This window comes from Cavia porcellus, unplaced genomic scaffold, assembly GCF_034190915.1.
Source record: "Cavia porcellus strain 051 isolate PalLab524CR breed Dunkin Hartley unplaced genomic scaffold, mCavPor4.1 scaffold_8, whole genome shotgun sequence".
Lineage (NCBI taxonomy): Eukaryota > Metazoa > Chordata > Mammalia > Rodentia > Caviidae > Cavia > Cavia porcellus.
The window spans coordinates 43,826,180-43,850,166 of NW_026947491.1; the positions used below are offsets into that span (position 1 = coordinate 43,826,180).

At 38.3% G+C, this 23,987-nt stretch overlaps 1 protein-coding gene across 1 annotated transcript; it reads right to left on the reverse strand.

Moving 5' to 3' along the window:
* Positions 1-3,930: 3,930 nt before the first annotated feature.
* LOC100730945 (SEC14 domain and spectrin repeat-containing protein 1-B-like) lies at positions 3,931-23,050 on the reverse strand. The gene is made up of 2 exons (XM_063255572.1): positions 21,130-23,050; positions 3,931-4,102 (listed from the first exon to the last, which is right to left on the reverse strand). The coding sequence occupies exons 1-2, from the start codon at positions 23,010-23,012 to the stop codon at positions 3,931-3,933; spliced, it is 2,055 nt and encodes a 684-aa protein (XP_063111642.1). The 5' UTR covers positions 23,013-23,050.
* Between the last annotated feature and the right edge of the window lie 937 nt (positions 23,051-23,987).

The following is a 23,987-nucleotide window of genomic DNA, read 5'->3' on the forward strand; positions in this document are numbered from 1 at the left end:
CAGTACTATGTTAAATAGGAGCAGTGATAAGGGACATCCTTTTCTTATGCCTGATTTTAAGGTGAAGCCTTCAGTTTTTGGCCATTTAATATGATGCTAGCTGTAGGTTTGTCATAGATGGCCTTTATCATATTGAGGTAAAGACCATCTATTCCAATTTTCTGTAAGGTTCTTATCATGAATGAATGTTGGACCTTATCAAAAGCTTTTCTGCACTTATAGATGATCATGTGATTATTGTCTTTGGTTCTATTTATGTAGTGTATTATGTTTATTGATTTGCATATGTTGAACCATCCCTGCATTCCTGGGATTAATCCCACTTGTCAAGGCATATAATCTTCTTGATGACTGGTTGCATTCTGTTTGCCAGTATTTTATTGAGAATTTTTGCATCTATATTCATTAGGGAGATTTGCCTGTGGTTCTCTTTTTTGGTTGAGTCTTTCTCTGGTTTTGGTATTAGGGTAGTACTTTCTTCCAGGAATGAGTTAGGGAGAATTGCTTCCCTTTCAATGTCATTGAAGAGTTTGATGAGTGTTGGCATTGTCTTCCTTGAATTTCTTGTAGAATTCAGCTATGAATCCATCAGGACCTGGGCTTTTCTTGTTGGTAAGGTTCTAATTACATTTTCAATTTCATTAACTGAAATTGAGTTATTCAGCAGTTTTACAACTTCTTGATCCAGCTTTGGTAATTCATATGTTTCTAGCAATCTGTCCATTTAGGGTTATCAAACCTTTGAGAGTAAAGATTTTCTTTTTTTTATTTATTTAAAGAGAAAGAAACAAAAAATGGAAAAATGGTAGAAATAATACAGAATTACAGAAAAATAAACAGTAAGAAATCACCAGTTGGTAAGTTTCATGTTGTCATCTTAGAAATGGTTGTTCAGGTTACAAAATTAAAGTATGTAAAGTGACATTCAAATAGTGACACTGTCAACAGTTCTGCTCAATGATCCAACAAAAACTTACTAATATGGTTATCAATCCTACATACTTGCTTTTTATCTTAAAGATGGTAAGATTAAATATATCAAAACAGAACAAAACAGTTCAAAAAGAAACAATTTAAAAAAATACAGATTTCAAAGCAAGTCCACTGGAGATCTTCACTGTCTATCTTATTGTCTCTAGTTTTTTTCAAAATAGTTGTCCGCATCTTCACACACATTAAATACATACTGCATATTATAGAACTAATCAAATCATTACAGGATGATAAAGGCTTTTTACGTCTTCAAGATCTGACATTGGGGAGGACAATAATGACCTCCATAATGTCTCTCATTCTCTTCAGAGTAGCTGTCCTTATCTTTACGTATGCTAAAATTGAACTTGAGACTAGACTAATATCACTCTGAACAGTGAAAAATAGTATTGATAGATTTTATGTCATAATGCTATAGAATTAGTATTGAGTTTCTTAGTGTCTCTTCTTCTTTATATTATCTGTTCATTACATCTTGCATTATATAATCTGTTCCTATAAATAGTTTAAAAAATTCTTCCCATGTGTGAATTTCTACATGTATATCTATCCTCTCTGTATTATAGGGAAAAACAAATCATAACAGGACAGCAAAACAAATTCCTAGAAAAACATGCAATGAAAAAGACACATAAGACCACAATATTAGGTGATCTACCATAGTTACTATGCTTTCTCTTGTTGTTTTCAATAGACTTGTGCACATCATCAGGCTTAATATAGTAAGGCATAGCATTATATAGCTATTTTTATAAAAACACAACTTTGAAAACATTGTAGGATTTGAGAGCTGTTAATAATCAAAACCAGTATGGGTATCTTTTACATCTTGTCATCTTCAGAGTAATTGCCTCTACTTTTAGACTTGATACTGTCAAGCATACCAAATTCGAATAAAATCAGCCAAGGCAAGACTGCAGTCTAACAAATCAGATTCAAATAAGATCAGTCATAGTAAGACAATATAAGCAATATAGGGTTTCAGTTTAAGTTAATAGGAAATTAAGGATAGTTACCATGATATAACCTGCTATTTTTGGGTTAGACATCTGTGCCTTCAAATCTGATATGAGTGGACAGACTGGAACTAAATAAATTCAAACTAAACCGAGCGATAAGACTACTGTGACTTTTAAATCCTGATACACTATTAACAATGACCTCTGCCTTTTTTTATTATAGTGTATCAAAGCTATCTATATTAAAGATTATAGCTTACCATCTCTGCCTCATGTCTGCTACTTCACTTTATTGCTATAATTTGTCCACCTTACTCCCTCATTCCACTGTCTGCCCCATTCATTGAGGCCTCTCTGCCACTGTTGCTGGAATCCTGGTATCGCTTCCTCTTTCTCTCTGGAATGTCCTTTAGCACTCTCTGTAGGGTTGGGTTGGTGGCCATGAACTCCCACAGTTCCTCCTTGTCTTGGAAACATCTTATTTCTCCATTAATTTTGAGAGAGAGTTTTCTGGGTATATCAGTCTTGGTTGCAAATTATTTTCTTTCAGGGTTTGGACTATTTCCCCCCAGGTCCTTCTCAATTTGAGAGTTTATGTTAATAAATCTGTTGTTATTTTGATAATTTTCCCATTGTAGGTAATCTGCTTCTCTTTTCCTGGCTGCTTTTAGTATTCTGTTCTTTTGGTGGATTTATGGAATCTTGATTATTATATGTCTGAGTATAGATCTGTTTTGGTTGTAGGTTGCTGGAGTTTTGTATGCCTCATTTATCTGGATATTATTTCTTTTTCCTATGCTTGGGAAGTTTTCCTTTAATATATCTGTGAATATTCTTTGTAGTTTATTTTTGGTTACTCTGGCTTCCTTGCTCACGTGCTTTATTCTTAAGTTATGTATCCTTTTGTTGTCTTCTAGCCATTGAATTGTTTCTTTCTGGTTCCCTATTTTTAAGAGGTCTTTTCTTTCACAGTCATATATCATAAATCTCTCTTCAAGTTTCAAAAGGCTAACTTTAGTTTCTGTCAAGGCATTTTGCCAGTTTTCAACGGAGTTTTTAGTTTCCTGGGAATCTCTTTGGATCTGTTTCAGGTATTCTAGGTTATATTTAAATTCTTCATCAGAGATTTCTCTTTCTTTTCTGATTTCCTCCTTTCTTTCATCTGTGTTCTCTTGGGAATCTGTGATCTCTTGGGGATCTGTGATCTCACTTGGATCAGAAGCAGAGTTTTAAATTTGTCTATGAGGTCATGAAGGCATTTCTTTATATTGGCTGATGCTGTGTCTAGTATTGGATGGTTACTGTGCTGGTTCTCTTCTATATTTACTTCTCCTGGGCTTATTTTCCCAGGTTCGACAATTGGAGATTTTTAAAAATTTCTATCTCTTGTCATGTTTCTGATTTCTTTCAGACTGGTGTGTCCTGGGGGTCTCTGTCCCTCTCCATATTGCTTAGGGTCTTTTTGAAGCATGCTGACTGGATTTTTTGCTGCCTTCCCCAATTTACTGTTACCTGAGGTAGGCAGGGATGCATGGTTGGTGCAGGCTAGCCTCCAGCCTCTGTGCCAGTCAATCTGCAAGTTAGGCTGTACCTTGTGGATGTCATAGTGTCGCGACTATTTTGTATCTTCTTATTGGGTCCCAACCAGAGGCGTGGTTCAGCCCCAGCAGACCCTGCCAGTTCTCTTTGCACCAGAAGCGTCTGACTGTTGTCATCGTGGTGCAGTGCTCTGCCGAAATCCAAGCTGTCCTCTGCCAGAACTCTCTGTGCTAGGGGTGACTATAGAGAGTGTTCCCCCAGGACACACCTGCACTGCAGTGCCAGGCTCTGCCCAATTCCAAGATGTCCTACAGCCATCGACAGCAGCTGTGGGACTCAGTACCTAGTACTCACTAGGACTCAATGCAGATCTTTCTCTTGGGTCCACTGCACACCGTGCAGCCTGTCCTCACTGCATTCCCAGTATAACATGGATCAGTCAGAAAACTGTGCAGTGTCTGGCTTCAGAGCTCTGGAGCTTCTTGCCATCTCCTCCTGCATGGCCAGGTGGCTTTGGCTGCTTCGTGGGGTCCCAGGTCTCAATTCCAGCAGTTGCCAAGAGCCAATACAACTTTTCCCCTTGGATCCACTTCTCACTGTGCCACGTCCTCCTGTTAAGGGTCCGAGATTTGTGGACCCCCGTTATCGGCAGCCATGGTCTCGGCATGACCTTAGATCCTCCGGGCGCACCTAGTACAGCATGGAAAAGGGCTCAGAAGTGCATCATGATTTCCACCCACGCTTCCTAGTTTCCTCTTCCTAGTTTTAGTTTTTCCTTTGGTTATCGCCTTGGTTAATAAGAATCATTATCCATTTGTCTGGCCCTCTCTATGTTGTCATATTCTAGCATCTGATCTAATTTGTCTGCAGAGACTCTGCACCCAGCCCCCTAGCAGGCTGCCATTTTCAAACTCTCCGAGAGTGAAGATTTTCAAAATAAGTATTGATGATCTTCTGTATTTCCACAGAGTCTGTGGTGATTCCACCCTTTTCATTCCTTATTGCATGAATTTGAGTTTTTTGTTTCCTTTTTAAAATAAGATTGGCTAGGGGCTTATCAATTTTATTTATTCTTTCAAAGTACCAACTCTTTGATTTGGTAATTCTTTATATTGTTTTCTTACTCTTTATTGCATTAATTTGTGCTCTGATTTTTGTAATTTCCTTCTTTTGTCTTTGGGCTTGCCTTGCTCTTCTTTTTCTAGATGTTTGAGGTATAGCAACAGGTTGTTTATTTGTGTTTGTTCTGTTTTCCTGATGTGGGAACTCAGTGCAATAAACTTTCCTCTGAGGACTGCTTTTATTGCATCCCACAGATTCCAGTAAGTTGTATTTGTATTTTCATCTACTTGTGGGTATTGTTTAATTTCTTCTTTAATTTCCTCTGTGACCCACTGATTGCTCAAGAATGTGTTATTCAATTTCCATGTGTTTGTGGGGTTTTGCAATTTCTTTTATCATTAATTTCTAGTTTCATGGCACTATGATCTGATAACATGCATGGGATAATTTCAATTCTTTTGCATTGATTTAAATATGTTCTGTGAGCTAGTATATTGTCTATTTTAGAGAATGTTCCATGTGCTGCTGAGAAGAATGTCTATTCTGATGTTGTTGGATGGAACACTCTGTATATGTCTACCAAATGCAGTTGTTCACAGGTGTGATTCATTTCTGTTATTTCTTTGCTGATTTTCTGTCTGGTTGATCTGTCCCTTGGTATCAATGGTCTGTTAAGGTCTCCTGTTATAATTGTGTTATTGCTAATTTGATTTTTCATTTCTACTAATACTTGCTTTGTATAGCTGGGTGCTCTGGAATTTGGTGCATATATATTTAAGATAGTTATCTCTTCCTCTTTAAGTTTTCCCCTAACCAGTATTTAGTGACCTTTTTATCTCTTAGGATAATTCTTGGTTTGAAGTTCACATTATCTGCAAACAAAATAGCTACCCCCGTTTTTTTTTTTTTTTTTTTTTCAGTTCCTGTTGCATGAAGTCTTGTTTTCCATTCTTTGACTTTCAGTCTGTGAGTTTCCTTTTGGGTTAGATGGGTTTCTTGCAGACAGTAATATGGTTGGATGTTGTTCCTTGATCCATTCTGCCAGTCTGTTACTTTTAATTGGTGAATTGAGACCATTTACATTGATGGTTATAACTGTTATGTATTGGCTTATTGTTGACATATTATCTTTCTGCTGTTGCATGTTTATCTTTTCATTCTGTTTAGTTCTCTACCTTGCTTAGTGGTTTTTTCTTATATGTATCTAGACTGTCTTTCAGTATTCTTTGCAAGGTTGGCTTGGTGTTCATGAAATTCTTCAGCTGTTCTTTGTCATGGAAGTACCTTATTTCTCCATCCATTTTGAAGGACAGTTTTACAGGGTACATCAGTCTAGGTTTAAAATCGTTTTCCTTTAGGATCTGAAATACTTCACTCTGTGGGAAGCCCTGTAATTGGCTGCCACCTTATATCTGCAGGCAGCAGCCATCTTAACCTCCTCTAGGAGTTAAGTTTCCATTTGGTAGTTAAGCTTCTCTCCTTGTCCAGCCTGTTTCTCCTTAGGTCACAGGTCTCTGTGGTTTGGCCCATTTAGGGACTACACTAAACCAGCCCACATTACCCCCCCCCCCCACGTGCAGGAAATTTAAATTACCCTATAACCCCCGGTCTTGCCACTGTTGCTAAGTTGCCTGCTGACATCTCAGAACCCAACTCCCTCCTCCCCCAATATGCTATATATTCATTACTCTTTCTTTGAATAAATGAGACTTAATCAGAGCACTGTCTTGTCTCCATTCTTTGTGTCTCTTGTCTCTTCTCATCCCCACTTCCCTCTAGCGTCTACATTGACTCATCCACAGGCTGGGACAAGTGGCACCCAATGTCGGACAAGAGAACAGGGGATTCCATGAGCGACGTTATTTGTGGGCTCAAAGTAGAAAAAGAAAAGGAAATAGAGAACCTGATGATGTGGGAACCTGCCACGCCACATTGAACCTCAGTAAGTAAATAGCGATATGGGACAAGAATTAGCCAATATGAGATTTTTGTTGAAAATTTAGTAAAAGATTTAAAGGCATGAGAAGTAAAGGTGAATATTAGCAATTATGCCAATACTTCGATTTTATAAAAGAGGTTTGCCTTTGATTTCCTACTCAAGGCTCTATCAGTCTCAAACAGTGGAAACAGGTTGGCATAGCGCTTAAAGATTATTGTGACCTCTTTGGACCTGAAAAGTTCCCGGTAATGGCCTTTAGTTACTGTGATTTAATAGATGAAATTTTATCTCGGGAACAAAGGGATCCGGTAATTGCTAAGGCCCAACCCGCTCCAGGCTTAGCACGCTGCAGCCCCACCCCACACCAGGCGGCCAGCGTAGACAAAGCCCTCATCCTGTAATGGCCCCACTGTTCCCGCTTCAGCGTGTTTAACTTTTGATGCTAGGAAGGAATTAAGAGAAAAATTTGAACTTTTAAAAGAACAGATTGAACTGGAAAAAGAACATCAGAATTTAATAGTCCAATTAGAAAGGCTAAAAATGGCAAAATTTAAAATGAAAAGTGTAACTAACCCCAAAACTTCCTCCAGAACCTCTCCCATTCAGTGACCCCCCTGAGGGACATTTCAAAATTTACCTCTTGGCCTTGATCCCATATTGGAGTTAAATGCTTTCCCTGTGACCGAGACAACAGGCGGAGAAGACCAGGTTATTTGCCACCACACTGCTTTTAATTTCAGACAGTTAAGAGAATTAAAAAATGGCAGTGGCACAATACAGCGCTAAGGCTGTTGTCTTGGATTCTTTGGCTGATGGCTGGCTCACACCTACAGATTGGCAAGGATTGGTCCAAGCAACCTTATTGAGTGGGGACTATCTTTTATGGAAATAAGAATATATAGAAAATTGCAAAGAGACCACCAGGCACAATACACAAGCTGGCAATGGGTGGGACCTTGATATGTTAATAGGGGAGGGTGCCTATGCAGACAGAGAGGCCCAAAAGCAATTTAACCCAACGCTTTTCACTCAAATTCAAACAGCAGCTACTCAAGCATGGATAAAACTGCCTACAAAGGGTGATATGAGTTCCTCTCTGATGAGCATTAAGCAAGGGCCTGATGAATCTTTCTCAGAATTTGTCTATCATTTGATTACCGCCGCTGGCAGAATTTTTGGTCACACTGATGCAGGTACAGATTTTGTTAAGCAGTTAGCTTTTGAGAATGCTAATGCTGCCTGTCAGGCCGCTATCAGACTTCATAAAAACAAAACTGACCTGACAGGATATATATGCCTTTGCTTTGACATTGGAGCTGCTTACCAGCAAGGCCTTGCTGTGGCTGCCGCTTTGCAAAGGCTTACAGTTAAACAGTTCTTATCTCAAAAGCATAAACAAAAATGTTTTACTTGTGGAGAAACTGGTCATTTTGAAAAGGACTTCAAAAAGGACTCCAAAGATAGAACATCTTAATATTAATCATATAAAAGGCATACTTTATAACCCTCAAGGCCAACGCATAGTTGAAAGGGCATATCTTTCCCTAAAACTCACTGTTTATAAAATAAAAAAGGGGAATGGTACCCCACAAGGGGGTCACCTAAAAATATTCTATCTCATGCCTTATTCATCCTTAATTTTTAAAATTTGGATGCCACCGGAAATCAGCAGCCGAAACACAAAAACAATTTGCCTCTGTACTATGGAGATACCCCCTGACTAACTCATGGCATGGTCCAGACCCAGTCCTTATCTGGGGATGAGGATCAGTATGCATTTACTCTAAAGAGATGAAATCTGCAAGATGGCTACCAGAACCATTGGTTAAACAAATAGATCAAATGCAACAAAAAGAGTAATGTTACAGATGACTCCAGGAACAAAAATGACCCCTGAGAGACTTTTCCCAGCGCTTGTTTTTCAGATGATGGAACTGACAGCCTGGATCCTGTCCGTTGGGATTATGATGATTCTCCTGCTGCCAGAAAAGGGAGGCTTTGGACCCCCCTCACAGTGCAAGGGCTCTGAGTGCCACTCTATTCGGTTCCCTATGTGATTGAAAGGGAGGTATAGTTAAAACTAAGCCCACCTCTTACACTAGAATGACAGATTACAATGATAAGATGGCATACCTTCAATATAGCTCCCAAGTGGGAGGAGGCAATGCACAAAAATGGGTATGTCTCCCCAAGCCCCCAAAATAAGGATCAATTAGACCCAAGTCCTGACTTAAAGTGTAGTGCCAGCCTCCCCCTTAGAGTGCAGCCAATAGGTTTCAGAGATTCCCCCTACCTCCAGGGAAGTTCTCATAACGATACCTCTGACATTGATGTTGGGTTTGTCACCCTCACTAACTGCAGTTCTATAATTAGTTGGACCATTGCTTGGACTGTTGATTTTTTACTCTCATTAGGCCCTTTTCTTTTTAATAAGTTGATGGCTTTTGTCAAACAACAGGTGGGTGCCATAAAAATGCAACCTATACAGGTCCATTAGCATAGGCTTGAAATGGCTGATAGAGAAAATTACATGGAGCCTGCAAAACTGTATTATGATAATGCTTTGTGAAAGCATGCTGCCTGCTCCATTTCTCTTACCTTGGTGTGATAGACTGAATAGCCAGAGATGTTCAACTGGGCCTCACACGGGATGCCAACCACCATCTAAGACAGGAACTGGGCCTCTCGCTGCCCTGCCTTCCAGTGACAGGTAAGGCTAGGTTGGCACCCCTGTGAAAGCACCTTGACCCAAAACAGGCACAGTCTCCTCAAGGATGCAGCCTCTTATATGTTGAAGTAAAGGGGGACCTGGGGGAAGCCCTGTAATTGGCTGCCACCTTATATCTGCAGGCAGCAGCCACCTTAACCTCCTCTAGGAGCTAAGTTTCCATTTGGTAGTTAGGCTTCTTTCCTTGTCTAGCCTGTTTCTCCTTAGGTCACAGGTCTCTGTGGTTTGGCCCATTCAGGGATTGTGCTAATCAGCCCACATTATGAGGCCACATGCTGGAAATTTGAATTACCCTATAACCCCCGGTCTTGCCACTGTTGCTAAATTACCTGCTGATGTCTCAGAACCCAACTCCCTCCTCCTCCAATATACTATATATTTGTTACTCTTTCTTTGAATAAACGAGACTTAATCAGAGCACTGTCTTGCCTCCATTCTTTGTATCTCTTGTCTCTTCTCATCCCCACTCCCCTTCTAGCACCTACTGTCCTGTGGGCCAGGATACACTCCATGGTCTTCTTGACTTCATTGTTTGTGTTGAGAAGTCTGCTGTGATTCTGATAAGCTTTTCTTTATAGGCGATCTGTCTTTTCTCTCTGACAGCTTTTAGTATTCTATTCTTATGTTGGATTTCTGGGATAGTGATTATTATATGCCCGGGTGTAGTTTTATTTTGGTTATGGCTATTTGAAGTTCTATATGCTTCACTAATCCTAATGTCAGTTTCCATTATCTTGTTTGGGAAATTTTCAGCTATGACTTCTGTGAATAGCCTTTTGATATCATTTGTGTTGTTCCCTTCTTTTTCATTTATCCCTGTTAATCTTATATTGTTTTTCTTTGCATCATCTTGCGGCTGTTGAATTGTTATTTCCTGATTCCTTGTTATTTTTAAAAGATCTTTCCTTTCCTGTTCACTAGCTGCAATCTTGTCTTTGAGGTCTGAAATTCTATCTTCACTTTCACTGAGTCAGTTTTGACAACTTTTGATGGAATTTTTGATTTCCTGTATATCTCTCTGAATCTGCTTCATGTATTTTGTTTGTTTCTTAAATTGTTCATCCAGGGACTCTATCTTTTTGTTTTGTTCCTCTAACTTTTTAACTGTGTCTTCTTTAGACGTGTTCAGCATCTGTTTCACTACTTTTATCATTTCTTCTTTTACCTGGGAGATTATTTCTAGTTTAAATTCCTTTGAAGCTTCCTGGAGTTGCTTCTTCATTTCAGTTGCTATTATTACAGGTATTTCAGGTGTATGGCATATATTTTCTCCTATGTACATGGCTCCTAAGCTTTCTTGGGATGGGCTGGAGGTTTGAGATTGCATTTTAGTTTCTTGTTTTGTCATTTTCCTATATTTCTGTGTTTCAAGTGTTTTTCTAAGGCTTCCCCTGGAAGTGTTGGAAATCATCTCCTATGCCCTAGGCTCCTGGGACTGAATGGAGGTTGCTGATCAAGGTCCAGTCAAGCCCTCAGGCCCTCCCGTGCCTCCTTCAGTGTTCCAGGTAGCTGGGCAGGCACCTACCCACTGTGGATGATGGGCTAACGCTCTCCCTGGGTAAAGACCAATGCCTTGGAACTCACTTCACCTGCTCTCAACTCCTGTAATTGAAGAAGGTCGCTGGGGGTAATCTACTCAGGCTGCAAAACCTCCCAAGGCTAGTCTAGTGTGGCTGGGACCTGGGTGGGTCCTTGAGCTCTGGGAGCAATGATCTTAATAAGTTTCTGGGGCACAGGATGGTGCACAGACGCACCCAAGCTGCTAGCTGAGTTTCCCGGTTCTAGGTTCCAGGTTCTGGAGAAGGTCGCTGGGAGTGTCCTGGGTAGGCCTGAAACCCCAGCTGCCAGCTGAGTTTCCCAGTTCCTGGTTCTGGAGAAGGTCACTGGGAATGTCTTGGGCAGGCCTGAAACCTGCCAGGTGAGCTCAGCCTAGTGTGGCTGGGCTCTGGACCTATTTTGTTCTTTTTGATTGTATTGTGTGTGAGGGTATGGACAACTGTTTCAAAGACAACAAGAGACATTATGGTAATAAGACATCCTGTTGTCTTGTGAAATCGGTGTTGCTTGCATTGTTCCATTCTGATTTATTTTGTTCTGTTTTGGTTTGTTTTATTGTAAAATTTAAAAAATTTTAAAATTAAAAAGTAAAATATCCCCATTTCCATATAAATTTTGTATTTCAGTTTTCCAAAAAAAGGATCTAAATGGCTCTATATATGTGGATTCAAGTGGTATTTGTCTTTTAAATACCTTTAAATTTTTTTTTATTTTGAAGATAGTAAAATATAACAAAACAAGACAGAACAAAGCCAATTGAGACAGTGCTATAAAATTGGTACAGAACTTAAGAGCAGGGTACCAGGATAACAGTAATAGGTGTAGTATATATCTCGTTATCTTCACAATAGTTGTTCATTCAATCAGGTATAGCCAAATCAAACCAAAAACAGAACACTATAAAACCTATCAAAATAAAATATTGAACAGAACAAAACAATTAATCAGAACAAAGCAAAACAGTGAAAACAATATTTGCCTTCAAAGAGAAGATAGAAGAATATCTCCCATATTTGCTGTATTACATACTGTCATCCTCCCAAAAGATGCTCAGACTTCTGGCCCCAGGTCAGCATAATCAACCCAACAATATAAGCATTTAGTTGTCTATGTGCCTTAGTTGCTATCAACTCCAGCTGTCCTCAGCACCATCCAGCTGCTAACCTGGAAGCAGGAGGCACATGTTTGATTCTCAGTCATGCGCTGGTAGGCTCATGGGAGACATTGACTTGTTCTCTACCTGGTGCACCTGGCTGCTTGCTTGCACCACTGCTGCTTACCAGGAAGGAGGGCTCTTTGCTTTCTTGTTCAGTCCCCCAAGTTCCAACATGACTGGCCCTTTTAAATTATTAAAATTTTAGAATATACTTTCATTTTGTTTTAGAACCAAGTAAATTGTCCTGTATGTTCTTTTTGATTTTAAAGGGAATAAAATAAAACAATAAAATAGAACAAAACAAAACAAAACAATGAGAATGATACTAGATTTCAAAAAACAAGACAGTAGGAAATTTACAACAGTTACTATACTGCACATTGTTATCCTCTAAAAATAGTTGCTCATACTACTGGCTTTAGGCCTGCAAACTCAATCAAACAATACAAGCATTGAATTGTTTCTTTACTTTAGCTGCTATCAATTCATCCTGTGTTCCTCCAAATCAGCCAGTTGCTTGCTTGCGGGGTTGGGGTGGTGCCAGCTAACTCATGGGAGGATGCGGCTTAACTTCTTGGTTCTCTGCCTCTGGCATGGCTACCACTTTGTATGTTCTTTCAGTGTTGGGGTCAAATAAGTCTCTCTCTTTCTATTTTAATAGTATGTATTTTGTCCCAGTAATGGAAAGTGTGACTACTATGGGTGTTTTGCTCTCCTGTTTCTTATTTTCTCTTGTTTCTATTTTAATATTCTCTGATCTTTCTTGCATTCCCTGAGCTTTTGTCCATCTTTTCCTGTGCTCTTATTGGTATCTGCCGTGGTTTTCCTCTGTATGTGTCATCTTTCAATTTGGCCTGACATTTACTGTTACTCTGTCTTTTTCTGAGGGTCGCAAGTTAACATTTGTGTCTTTTATTATGTCACAACATTTTTCCATCTTTTTCTTATTGTGTAGAATTTAATTTTTCCTGGTACTTTACTGTACCTTTTTTCTTGCTGAGTATTCATTCTGTACCTTTTGTTTTTCCTATTTGTTCCATTTCTGGAATGCACATAACTTAGTGCATCATGCTTGGCTCCTTATTGACAAACCCTCATCTTTGCATGAGGTGAGCACCTTCTTGATTTTCCATTTGTAGGAAGTATCTAGGAGACAGGCCTAGGCCATTTCCAGGCTCACAGGAATTCTCATATTATATAGGACTGTGTGAATAATAATCTTATTCAGATAACTTTCCAAAGGTCACAATGAGTGGCTCACAATGTAGTTTTTCTGCTTCATTTGCTTAATCTCTATAATGCTGCCAGCAGATTCTGCCTCTGATGTCTTACTCAGCTCTGCCCTCACAAGTTTCTAAGCAATTTATGACATTGGGCACCTACCTCCAGTTCACCCACCTGGTTTTGATGGTTTCAAACAAAGGATTCTTGGATCTCCAAAAGGAGGCCACACTTGGTACAGTGACAGGACATGAGCTTTGTGAGGCAACAGTGCCTGCTCAGAATTAGGTTGTTTGGATTTCCATCGTGGTTGCCATGTTGTTGTTTCTTTTTTTTCATTGTGACAGTGTTCTTCCTCACCTGTTTTTTCTAAGATCTGAGCCTTAGGTGTTTGAGTGTTCCTGGCAAGTTTGTTTTTATTTGTTCATTTTTGTGAGAGTGATCTTTTTTATTTTGGAGTTTTTTAAGGATATGTTTGTAGTACATAATATTTGTATTCCTTGTTGGGAATTGGCACATACACATAAAACATCTTAATTCTGTTTTTCAACCCTTTTCCCTCGCTTCCTTCCCTATCCCTCTATGTCTTTATCCCTTTCCAATTTGAAGCACATTCATGTCCCTACTTCTTATTATGTTTTAGTTTGCTCTCTCTCTATACTTTGGGTTTCTCAAATAAGAGATACTGTACAGTATTTAAGCTTGTGTGTCTGATTTCACTTAACTTGTTGGTCTCAAAGCAGTCCAGTTTTCTGCAAGTTTATCTTTTTTTAAAATCTTTCCATTGTGCATAAATAACACATTCTTTATCCATTCATCTGTTGATAGATGCATTAGCTGCTTCCAAGATTTAACGCTTATGAACTATGATGCTATAAACATAGGTATACACATTTTACTGTGATACGATATCTTTAATTTGGGGAGGGAGGTACGTAAAAGGAAAATATCTGGGTTAAATGGAATCTCTAGTTTCAGTTTTATGAAGAACTTCTACATTGACTTCCAAAGTTGTTATACTAGTTGTCATTCTTACCACTGTTTACAAGGATTTTTTTCTCCTTGCAGCCTCAACAGTATTTCTTATTATTTGATTTCTTGATGATGTTTGTTCTTTCAAGGGCAAGACAGAATCTCAACATTGCTTTCATTTGCATTTCTTTAATGATAAGCAGTTTTGAGCATTTTTTTCATTTTTATTGACCTCTTCTTTTTCTCCTAGTCCTTGTCCGAGTTCTCCTTCTCCTCCTTCTCCTTATTTCTCTTCCACTTCGCGAAGTATGTAATCATATCACTTGCCCATTTATTAGATTTGGTCTTTTATTTTTGTAGGCCTAATTTTCTTGAGTTTTATATATGTTATAGATTTTTGTCCTCTGACTAGGGCATAGCTAGCAAATTTTTTTTCCTATTCTATAAGTTGTCATTTTACTTGGTTGTTTCATTTGCTGTGCAGAAGTTTTAAAATTTGATATGATTTCATTTGTTGATTTTTGATACTATTTCCTGTACAACTGGATTCTGTTAAGAAAGTCCTTGCCTATGCTTATGACTTCAAAAGTTTTACCTATTTTTCTTCCATCAGGTCTAATGTTTCTGTTTTAATGATTAGATCTTTGATCTGGTTTGATTTTAGTTTCATACATAATGAAATATAATGGTCTAGCTTCAATCCACATGGGTAGCCAGTTTTCCCAATACCATTTAGTAAAAAGGCTATCTTTCCTCCAGAATATGTTTTTGCTCCTTTTATCAAAGATGAAATAGTTGAATGTGCTGGGGTTGTGCTACATTCTCTATTTTGTTCCAGTGATCTTTGTGTCTGTTTGTTCCAGTACCATGGTGTTTTTATTTTTTTAAATCATAATAGCTTTGTAATAACTTCAAGTCTGAGACTGTGATGTCTCTTGTTTTGTTCTTGTGAGCCAGGATTGTTTTTGCTATTCTTGGTCTCTTTGTATTACATTTGAATTTTAGAATTGTTTTCTTGAATTCTTTGAAGAATGCTGTTGGAATTTGGCTGAGATTGCATTAAATCTATATATCAAGTTTTGAAAGTATGTCTATTTTGACTGTATTGTTTCTTCTTATCCAGGAACAAGGGATATCTTTCCATTTTCCGATGTCTTCTTTGATTGCATTTTCAGAGTGCTGTAGTTTTCATTGTAGTGGCCTTTCACTTTCTTAGTTAGGTTATTTCCTAAGCATTTAATTCTTCTTGATGCTAATTGAGATGCATTTTCCCCCTAATTTCCTTCTCAGTGGATTACTAGTGACAGGAGAATTATTGATTTTTATGTGTTGATTTTGTATTCACTGCATTACTGAATTTGAAAAATTGTAAGTGTCTTTGGTGGATTTTTCTGGTTCTCCTATGCAGAGGGCCACATCTTCCACAAATAATGGTAATTTGAAGTCTACTTTTCCTATACATATCCCATTTATTTCTTTTTCTTGCCTAATTTCCTTCCTAATTCCTAATATTTTGAGTACTATGTTGCACAGAAGAGGTGCTAGTAGGCATTCTTGTCTTCTTCCTGACATTCACAAGTTAAAGGAGGAAAGGTTTATTGTAGCTCTCAGTTTTTAGAGGTTTCAGCCATAGTTGGCTGGTGTCCAAGGCAGGGGAGCATTGCAGAAGGGGCATGCAGAGGAGAAACAGTCCATTGACAGGGCAGGTAGGGAGCAGTGAAGTAGGAACATCAAACCTCTCTTTCTTATTTATTCCATTATATTTTATAGTACATAATATATATATATATTATATTAATATATAATGTGCACAAATATATATAGACATAATATATAATATAGTTAACTGATAATATGTGTGTGTGCATACAGACACTCAAACATACTATTTCTCTTTCTCTAAAGAACCCTATGTGGTGGATTAGCTAATGGTCAACTTGTTTTTTTTTTTTTTTTTTTTTTTTTAATTTAAGAGGAAAAAGAGAAAAACACAAAACAAACCAAAGCGGCGTAAGGGTACACGCAATACAGAACTACAAAACAAAACAAAACAAAACAAAACAAAACAAAACAAAAAACCATAACAGTAAGAAATTACCTGCTAGTAGATTACACACTATTTTCTTGAAAATAGTTCCTCAAATCACAGTATCAAAGAACACAAGGTGGACATTCAAACAGGGAGACTGCAAACAGCTGTGTTCAATGTTCCAAAAACATTGATAAAGTCAGCTATTTAACACCCCCAAACACACTTGCTGTTATATCCGTTAGAGCTCCTTTTCTTTTCTTTTTTTTTTTCCCTCTCTTTTTTACAACATAATTTACACATCTTGGATTTTATTACTCCTTAGTGCTTATTACTTTCTTTGGGGGGGGGGAAGAATACAGTCAAATATGGCAAAACAAAGCTGTCAGTCAATACCAAGGATAGACATAGCACATGGTGTAGAACAGAGTACAAGTTTATCAACAATGGTTATCAACGTTGTCCCTTGTTTCGTTAAAAAGAATTGTCTATCTTATTAGATATTATAAAGTTGGACAAAACAGTAGAGAACAAGACCAATAAAACTTAGGCATTGTAAACATTACAGGACTTCCAAAGAAGACAATAGTCAAACCAGAATGGGTATCTTAGTGAATCTTATTGTCTTCAAAGTAGTTGCCTATGTCTTCAAACTTGATAATATCATATAGAATGGAACAGAGTCTAATCAGTCAAAACAAGATCGTGGGAGTACTACAGGACTTCAAAACAAGTTAATAGGAAATCGAAAAGAGTTACTATTTATATATCCTAATTTTTTTGAATTTTTTCTTTAATTAAGACAAACATAAGAAATGACTAAATAATTTTTTTTTGAAACAATAAGGGGGAGATTGAGATAAAACAGGACATAACAATATAACAATAGAGGTCACAGCATGACTGTTTCAATAACCTAGTACTTCACCACCTTATAACCTGACTTAATAGTAGTTACCATAGTGTCTTTTTCCTTGAAATATTTGGGTAAAACTTCATATACTCTAGCTTCAAATATTTTCATATCAAGAAGCCCAGAATAAAGCCTTTCTAATTAATGAGTGAAAACTTTATAAGGCTTCAAGGCCACCTAATGGGGAATCATGATTACCACATATTTTTATATATTTGAATCATTACTTACATTAGGGAAACTATTCGGTATTCACACATGCGAGATTGATTTATTTCACTTATGAGTATGGTCTCAAGCTGTGCCCATTTATTGATAAATATCTCAATGTGATCCTTCTTTATAGCTGAATAATACTCCATTGTATAGAAATACCACAACTTTTTTATCCATTCCTCAGTTGATGGGCACTTGGGTTGTTTCCAAGATCTGGCGATTACAAATTGTGCTGCTATAAACATAGGTGCACATATATCACTGTGGTATGATGCTTTCAGTTCTTCTGGGAATATGCCTAGAAGTGGAATAGCTGGAATAAATGGGATTTCCAGTCCCAACTTTTTGAGAAATCTCCAGACAGATCTCCACAAGGCTGTACCAGTCTACACTCCCACCAGCAGTGCAGGAGAGTTCCTTTTTCCCCACAGCCTCTCCAGCATTTGTTGTCGGTTTTCTTGATCCTGGCCATTCTTTCAGGAGTGAGATGGTATCTCAGTGTGGTTTTAATTTGCATTTCTCTAATGACCAATGATGATGAGCATTTTTTCATGTATTTATTTGCCATTTGCATTTCTTCATCTGAGAATTGCATATTCATCTCAGATGCCCATTTTTGGATTGGATCTTTGAATTTCGGAGGTCTGAGTTTCTTTAATTCTTTGTATGTTTTAGACAAGAGGCCCTTGTCTGAGAGAGAGTTCACTAAAATCTTTTCCCAGTTTGTGGGTTTTCTTTTCACTATGCTGGAGATTTCTTTTGACATGCAGAAACTTTTTAATAAGAAGTGGTCCCAGTTATTGATTCTGGGAAGTATTTCCCGTGCGGTTTGAGTCATGTTCATGAATTCTTTACCTACTCCTATGTCTCCAAGGTTTCTACCTATTTTGTCTTCCAATAGATTTAGTGTTTCTGTTTTAATATTCAGATCTTTGACCCATTTAGATTTTAATTTAGTACATGGTGATAGACATGGGTCTAGCTTTAGTTTTTGGCAAATGGAGAGCCAGTTTTTCCAGCACCATTTATTAAAGAGACTGTCGTTCTTCCAGTGAACCTGCTTGGCTCCTTTATCAAAAATAAGGTGGTTGAGTGTGTTCGTAGTTGTGGTTGTATCTTCTAATCTATTCCACTGATCTTCAGCTCTGTTTTGATTCCAATACCATGTTGATTTTACTACTGTTGCTTTGTAGTATAACTTCAAGTCAGGGATTGTGATGCCTCCTGCTTTGTCTTTGCTGCTTAGAATTGCCTTTGCGATTCTAGGTCTCTTCTGGTTCCAGATGAAATTTAGGAGTGATTTCTCTAGATCTATAAGGTATGTTGATGGTATTTCTATTGGGATTGCATTGAATCTGTATAACAGTTTTGGGAGAATGGCCATTTTCACAATGTTTGTTCTTCCTATCCATGAGCAAGGGATGTCTTTCCATTTTCTGAGATCATCTTCAATTTCCTTTTTCAGTGTATTATAATTTTCACTGTATAAGTCTTTCACTTCTTTCGTAAGAGTAATTCCTAAATATTTCATTTTTTTGCTTGCTAATGTGAATAGTCCAGTTTCTCTTATTTCCCTCTCTGTAATTTTGTTGTTCGTGTATAGGAATGCTATTGATTTCTGAGTATTGATTTTGTATCCAGCCACATTACTGAATTTATTTATTGTATCTAAGAGTATTTCAATGGAGTTTAGGGGGTCTTCTATGTAGAGTATCATGTCATCTGCAAACAATGATAATTTAACTTCTTCTTTTCCTATCTTTACCCCTTTTATTTCTCTTTCTTGCCTAATTGCTCTGGCTAGTACTTCCAGTACTATATTAAATAGGAGTGGTGATAAAGCACATCCTTGTCTTGTACCCGATTTTAAAGTAAAGGCTTTCAATTTTTGGCCATTTAGTATGATGCTGGCTGTTGGTTTGTCATAAATGGCCTTTATTATATTGAGGTAAAGACCATTTATTCCAATTTTCTGTAAAGTTCTTATCATGAATAAGTGTTGGACCTTATCGAAGGCTTTTTCTGCATCTATAGAGATGATCATGTGATTCTTATTTTTGGCTTTATTGATATGGTGGATTACATTTATTGATTTGCGTATGTTGAACCATCCTTGCATTCCTGGGATGAATCCCACCTGGTCATGGTGTATAATCTTCTTGATGATTTGCTGGATCCTATTTGCCAATATTTTATTGAGGATTTTTGCATCTGTGTTCATTAGGGAGATCGGTCTATAGTTCTCTTTTATAGTTGGGTCTTTCTCAGGTTTTGGTACTAGAGTAATATTTGCTTCCAGGAATGACTTAGGAAGGATTGCTTCCCTTTCAATTTCATTGAATAGTTTGAGGAGTGTCGGCATTAGGTCTTCTTTATATTTCTTGTAGAATTCTGCAGTGAATCCATCTGGGCCTGGGCTCTTCTTGGTGGGCAAGGACCCAATTACATTCTCAATTTCATTAGCAGAGATTGGGTTATTCAACAGTTTTATATCCTCTTGATCTAGCTTTGGTACTTCATATGCTTCTAAGAATCTGTCTATTTCTTCTGTGTTATCAAACTTTTGAGAGTAGAGGTTTTCGAAATAGGTGTTGATGATCCTCTGTATTTCTATTGGGTCTGTAGTGATTTCTCCTTTTTCATTTCTTATTGCATGAATTTGAGCTTTTTCTTTCCTTTTTTTAATAAGGTTGGCTAGGGGCTTATCGATTTTATTTATTCTTTCAAAGAACCAACTCTTTGATTCGTTGATTCTTTGGATTGTTTTCTTAGTCTCTATTGCATTGATTTCTGCTCTGATTCTTATAATTTCCTCTCTTCTTTTGGCTTTGGGCTTGACTTGCTCTTCTTTTTCTAGCTGTTTGAGGTGTAGCATCAAGTTATTTACTTGTATTCGTTCTGTTTTCCTGATGTGGGAACTCAGTGCAATAAATTTTCCTCTCAGAACGGCTTTCATTGCATCCCACAGATTCCGGTAAGTTGTATTTGCATTTTCATTTTCTTTTAGGTATTGTTTAATTTCTTCTTTAATTTCTTCTGTGACCCACTGATTACTCAAGAGTGTGTTATTTAGTTTCCATGTGTTTGCGGAATTTTTGCAGTATCCTTTGTCATTAATTTCTAATTTCAGAGCGCTATGATCCGATAATATGCAAGGGATGATTTCAACTCTTTTGCATTTGCTTAAATATGTTCTGTGAGCTAATATATGGTCTATTTTAGAAAATGATCCATGTACTGCTAAGAAGAATGTGTATTCTGATGTTGTTGGGTGGAACATTCTGTATATGTCTATCAAACCCATTTGTTCACAGGTGTGATTCAGTTCTGTTATTTCTTTGCTCATTTTCTGTCTGGTTGATCTGTCCCTTGGTGTCAGTGGTGTATTAAGGTCTCCTGTTACAATTGTGTTACTGATAATTTGAGTTTTCATTTCTGTTAATAATTGTTTTATATAACTGGGTGCTCTGGAGTTTGGTGCGTATATATTTAAGATAGTTATCTCTTCCTCTTGGAGTTTTCCCCTTACGAGTATGTAGTGACCTTCTTTGTCCTTTATGGTCATTGTTGGTTTAAAGTTCACGTTGTCTGCAAACAGAATGGCTACTCCTGCCTTTTTTTGGATTCCTGCTGCATGAAGAATTGTTTTCCATCCTTTGACTTTCAGTCTGTGAGTATCTTTCTGGGTTAGATGGGTTTCCTGTAAACAGCATATGGTTGGATTTTGTTTCTTGATCCATTCTGCTAGTCTGTTTCTTTTGATTGGTGCATTGAGACCATTTACATTAATGGTTATTACTGTTAAATGCTGGTTAATTGTAGGAATGTTATCTCTCTGCTGTTGCATCTTTATCTTAGTTTCAGGCTCTTCTGGACAGTCCTGCAAAATCTTTTCAGCATTTGAGTGAAATGCAATAGCCATCTCCAGCCTATGCACCCTTTCTTCAGATGCTACTGTAAACTGTTTCCACACTCTGTTCAGGCGAGGAAGCGTGTCCCCAGAGGACCGAGAGGTGCAGCGCAAAGACTGGCACAACACCACCGTGGCCTGCAGCAACTGTCTCCCGTAGTCATAAGTGCTCTGTGCAACATCAACAAATTTTCGATGCTTTTCCAGGAGAACTTTCGTTTCCTGGGCATCATCGCCCAGTCTCGTGTGGGTCTTAAGGAGAGCATCCAGCAGTTCACTCAGCCATTTGACAGCCTGGGCAGCGTCTTCTTCACATTTAAATAGCTGCACCATCTGAAGCATCTTTAACCTTCGCACATCTACCATGTCTTCACATCTTTGTTTTCTAAGTTGCATATCTTCCATCACTCCTTGTATATGATCCACATTTTCTTTATTTTCAATGGTTACATCCTTTCCATAGGCCCAGGATGCCTGATTGGAGATCTGATCCAGGAGACCTTGACCTTTTTCACACAATCCTTGCAATCCTACATCAACACTTTTCAGCTTCTCTTCAAGCAGTTTTAAAGTTTGCTGAATCGATGCTCCATCAGCTGGTGCTACATCTACGCACAACATCCCTAATAAGCCATCCAACTGCTGAGACAAATCTTGGGCAACACCATGAAATTCTAGAGCTGCTTGCAAGAGATTTTGCCTAAATTCCAGCTGACTGGCCTGTCGATAGCAAACGTCACTAAGTTGCTGCTGCAGGGACTTCAGTTCCACCAGATCTTCCTCATCTCCGGCATTTAAGAGTGCTGCAATTTGCTGATTAAGCTCCACATATACTGCAAACCATTCACTGTGCTGGCTCTCGATCTCTTCGTGCTTCTGCTGCAGGGCCTGGGAAGCCCTGATGGAGTCACCAATCCCCCACTGGGCTCTCAGCTGTTCAGATCCGGGTCCTTCAAGCCAATTCACGACCTGCATCACCTTCTGTTGAATCTCTTCTAACTGTGTGCGCTTGCTACGCTGCCTACAGACTTCCTGGTAGCGAGTATACTGCTCTCGGAGTGAATCTAATAATTTCATAACCTGTGGCTGGGCAAGCAGTTCATCATCCATAGGAGACCATGAGACTCCTCCGTCGGAGCCATTAAATCGACGCTGCTGTAATTCGGATAACAATTCATGTCCTGTCTGAAGAACTGTTTCAGGATCAACTGATGGAAGAAAGTTTAAATCCACGGACCTTTCTTTCTCTTGCTGATTTCCTTTATCACTACCATTGTTAATCAAAGCAAGTTCATCTAATAATGAAGTAGATTCCTTTGTAAACTTCTCAAAAACCAGCCTCTTATTTAACCAATCCATGTGATCATAGGTGAGGCTCCCACCAAAATCTTCTGTTAACTGGCATGGCTCAATGTAACGAGTCAATTTATTGGCAGACACTAAAATAACCTCAAAGCCAAGTCTATCCTTTTCTTTCCAAAAACAAAAGTGTGTTACTTTCTTATCCCAGAACTCATCTGGCTTCACTACACAAACAAGGGACACTTCAGCTGGAACAACATTCTGTAGCATTAAGACTACTGTTTTCACCACATTCCATTGTGATTTTCTGCCATCTACAATCACAGTAAATCCTCTAGCTTTACACTTTTCGCTTGGAATGCTGAGTAGATAGTCCAAAGTGACACTCAATTCATCCATATTTGTTTGTTCAAGGCATAATGGAATTGTCAGAATGAGGCCACTTCGTCTGTCCTTTCCTCCGGACAGGAAGGCCAGCTTCTTCTTCAGAATGGGTAATATAACAGAGGCTTCCATTTCACTCCAGTTAGTGTCCTCGCTTCTGGCGGGCGCGGGCGGCCACTAATGGTCGACTTGTAACACTTAGCTGAATGGAATCACATGGTGCTGGTGTGGTTGGTCCACCTGAGTATTGTTGCCAATAGCATAAAAAAGAGAACTGGAGAGGAAGAGGTGGTGCTGTTGATTCTCCTGAAGAAACTTGTCATGCTGGCTCCCTGATATGAACTCAGCTGTTATCAGAGGAGCTCAGGACCTCGCTGTTGCTGAGGATGGCTGTGCTTCATTTTTAGGGGAGTGATGGTCCTTAGTTCAAGCATTGCTTCCTGGCTACAGTGTAGATCCTTCATCCTGCTGGTGCAGACTTTCTAGCTTCCACCACTGACCTTTGGGCCTTCCCAGCACAGATCCATGAAAAAGACCTGCATAGATACTGTCATGGGCTCTAGAGGTCTTCAATTGGACTCATGCAGGATATTACTGTGAGATCCAGGCCCTCAGATGTTTTCTTTGGGTCTCTAGTGTGTGGACAGATGCTCCTCACTCTTTTGCATTTACTCTCTGTGTGAATATTGTAAAATAATGCTATAAATTATGTGTCCTCTATTAAATTATTTCTCTTGCAAACTCTGACTACAGTAGACTAGTATACATGTACACCCTGTTTCAAATTTTTAAGTCCTATCCCCATAGGATCAACTCTGCACCCTGGAGTATAGTGCTTATGCAGAGTTCCTGTTGCCTGTCTTATAGATGCCACTCCTTTCCAGTGCTCCTTAAATCAACCTTTTCTCTCCTTACTACTTCATGGAGATTATTTCAGTGTATGAAATACATTCTAAAAGCAGTTTGATTCTTTTGTTACACTGTGCATTTCATCATAGGATGTATTTTATTTAGAATTTTTAAAAAAGTCATACTTTAAGGTTTACTCCGTGCTATAAAAAAGGAAAAAAGATTAAAAAAGGATAAAGTGGAAACAAAGCTTTGTAA

Bases quoted from the DNA above. Each gene is read 5' to 3' on its own strand.
- LOC100730945 (XM_063255572.1), bottom strand. From the start codon at position 23,012: ATGGAAGCCTCTGTTATATTACCCATTCTGAAGAAGAAGCTGGCCTTC. The intron at 4,103-21,129 runs GCAACAGCAGAG...GACCCTTAACAG, and splicing joins CCTGAAACTAAGATAAAGAT to GAGGACGTGGCACAGTGAGA.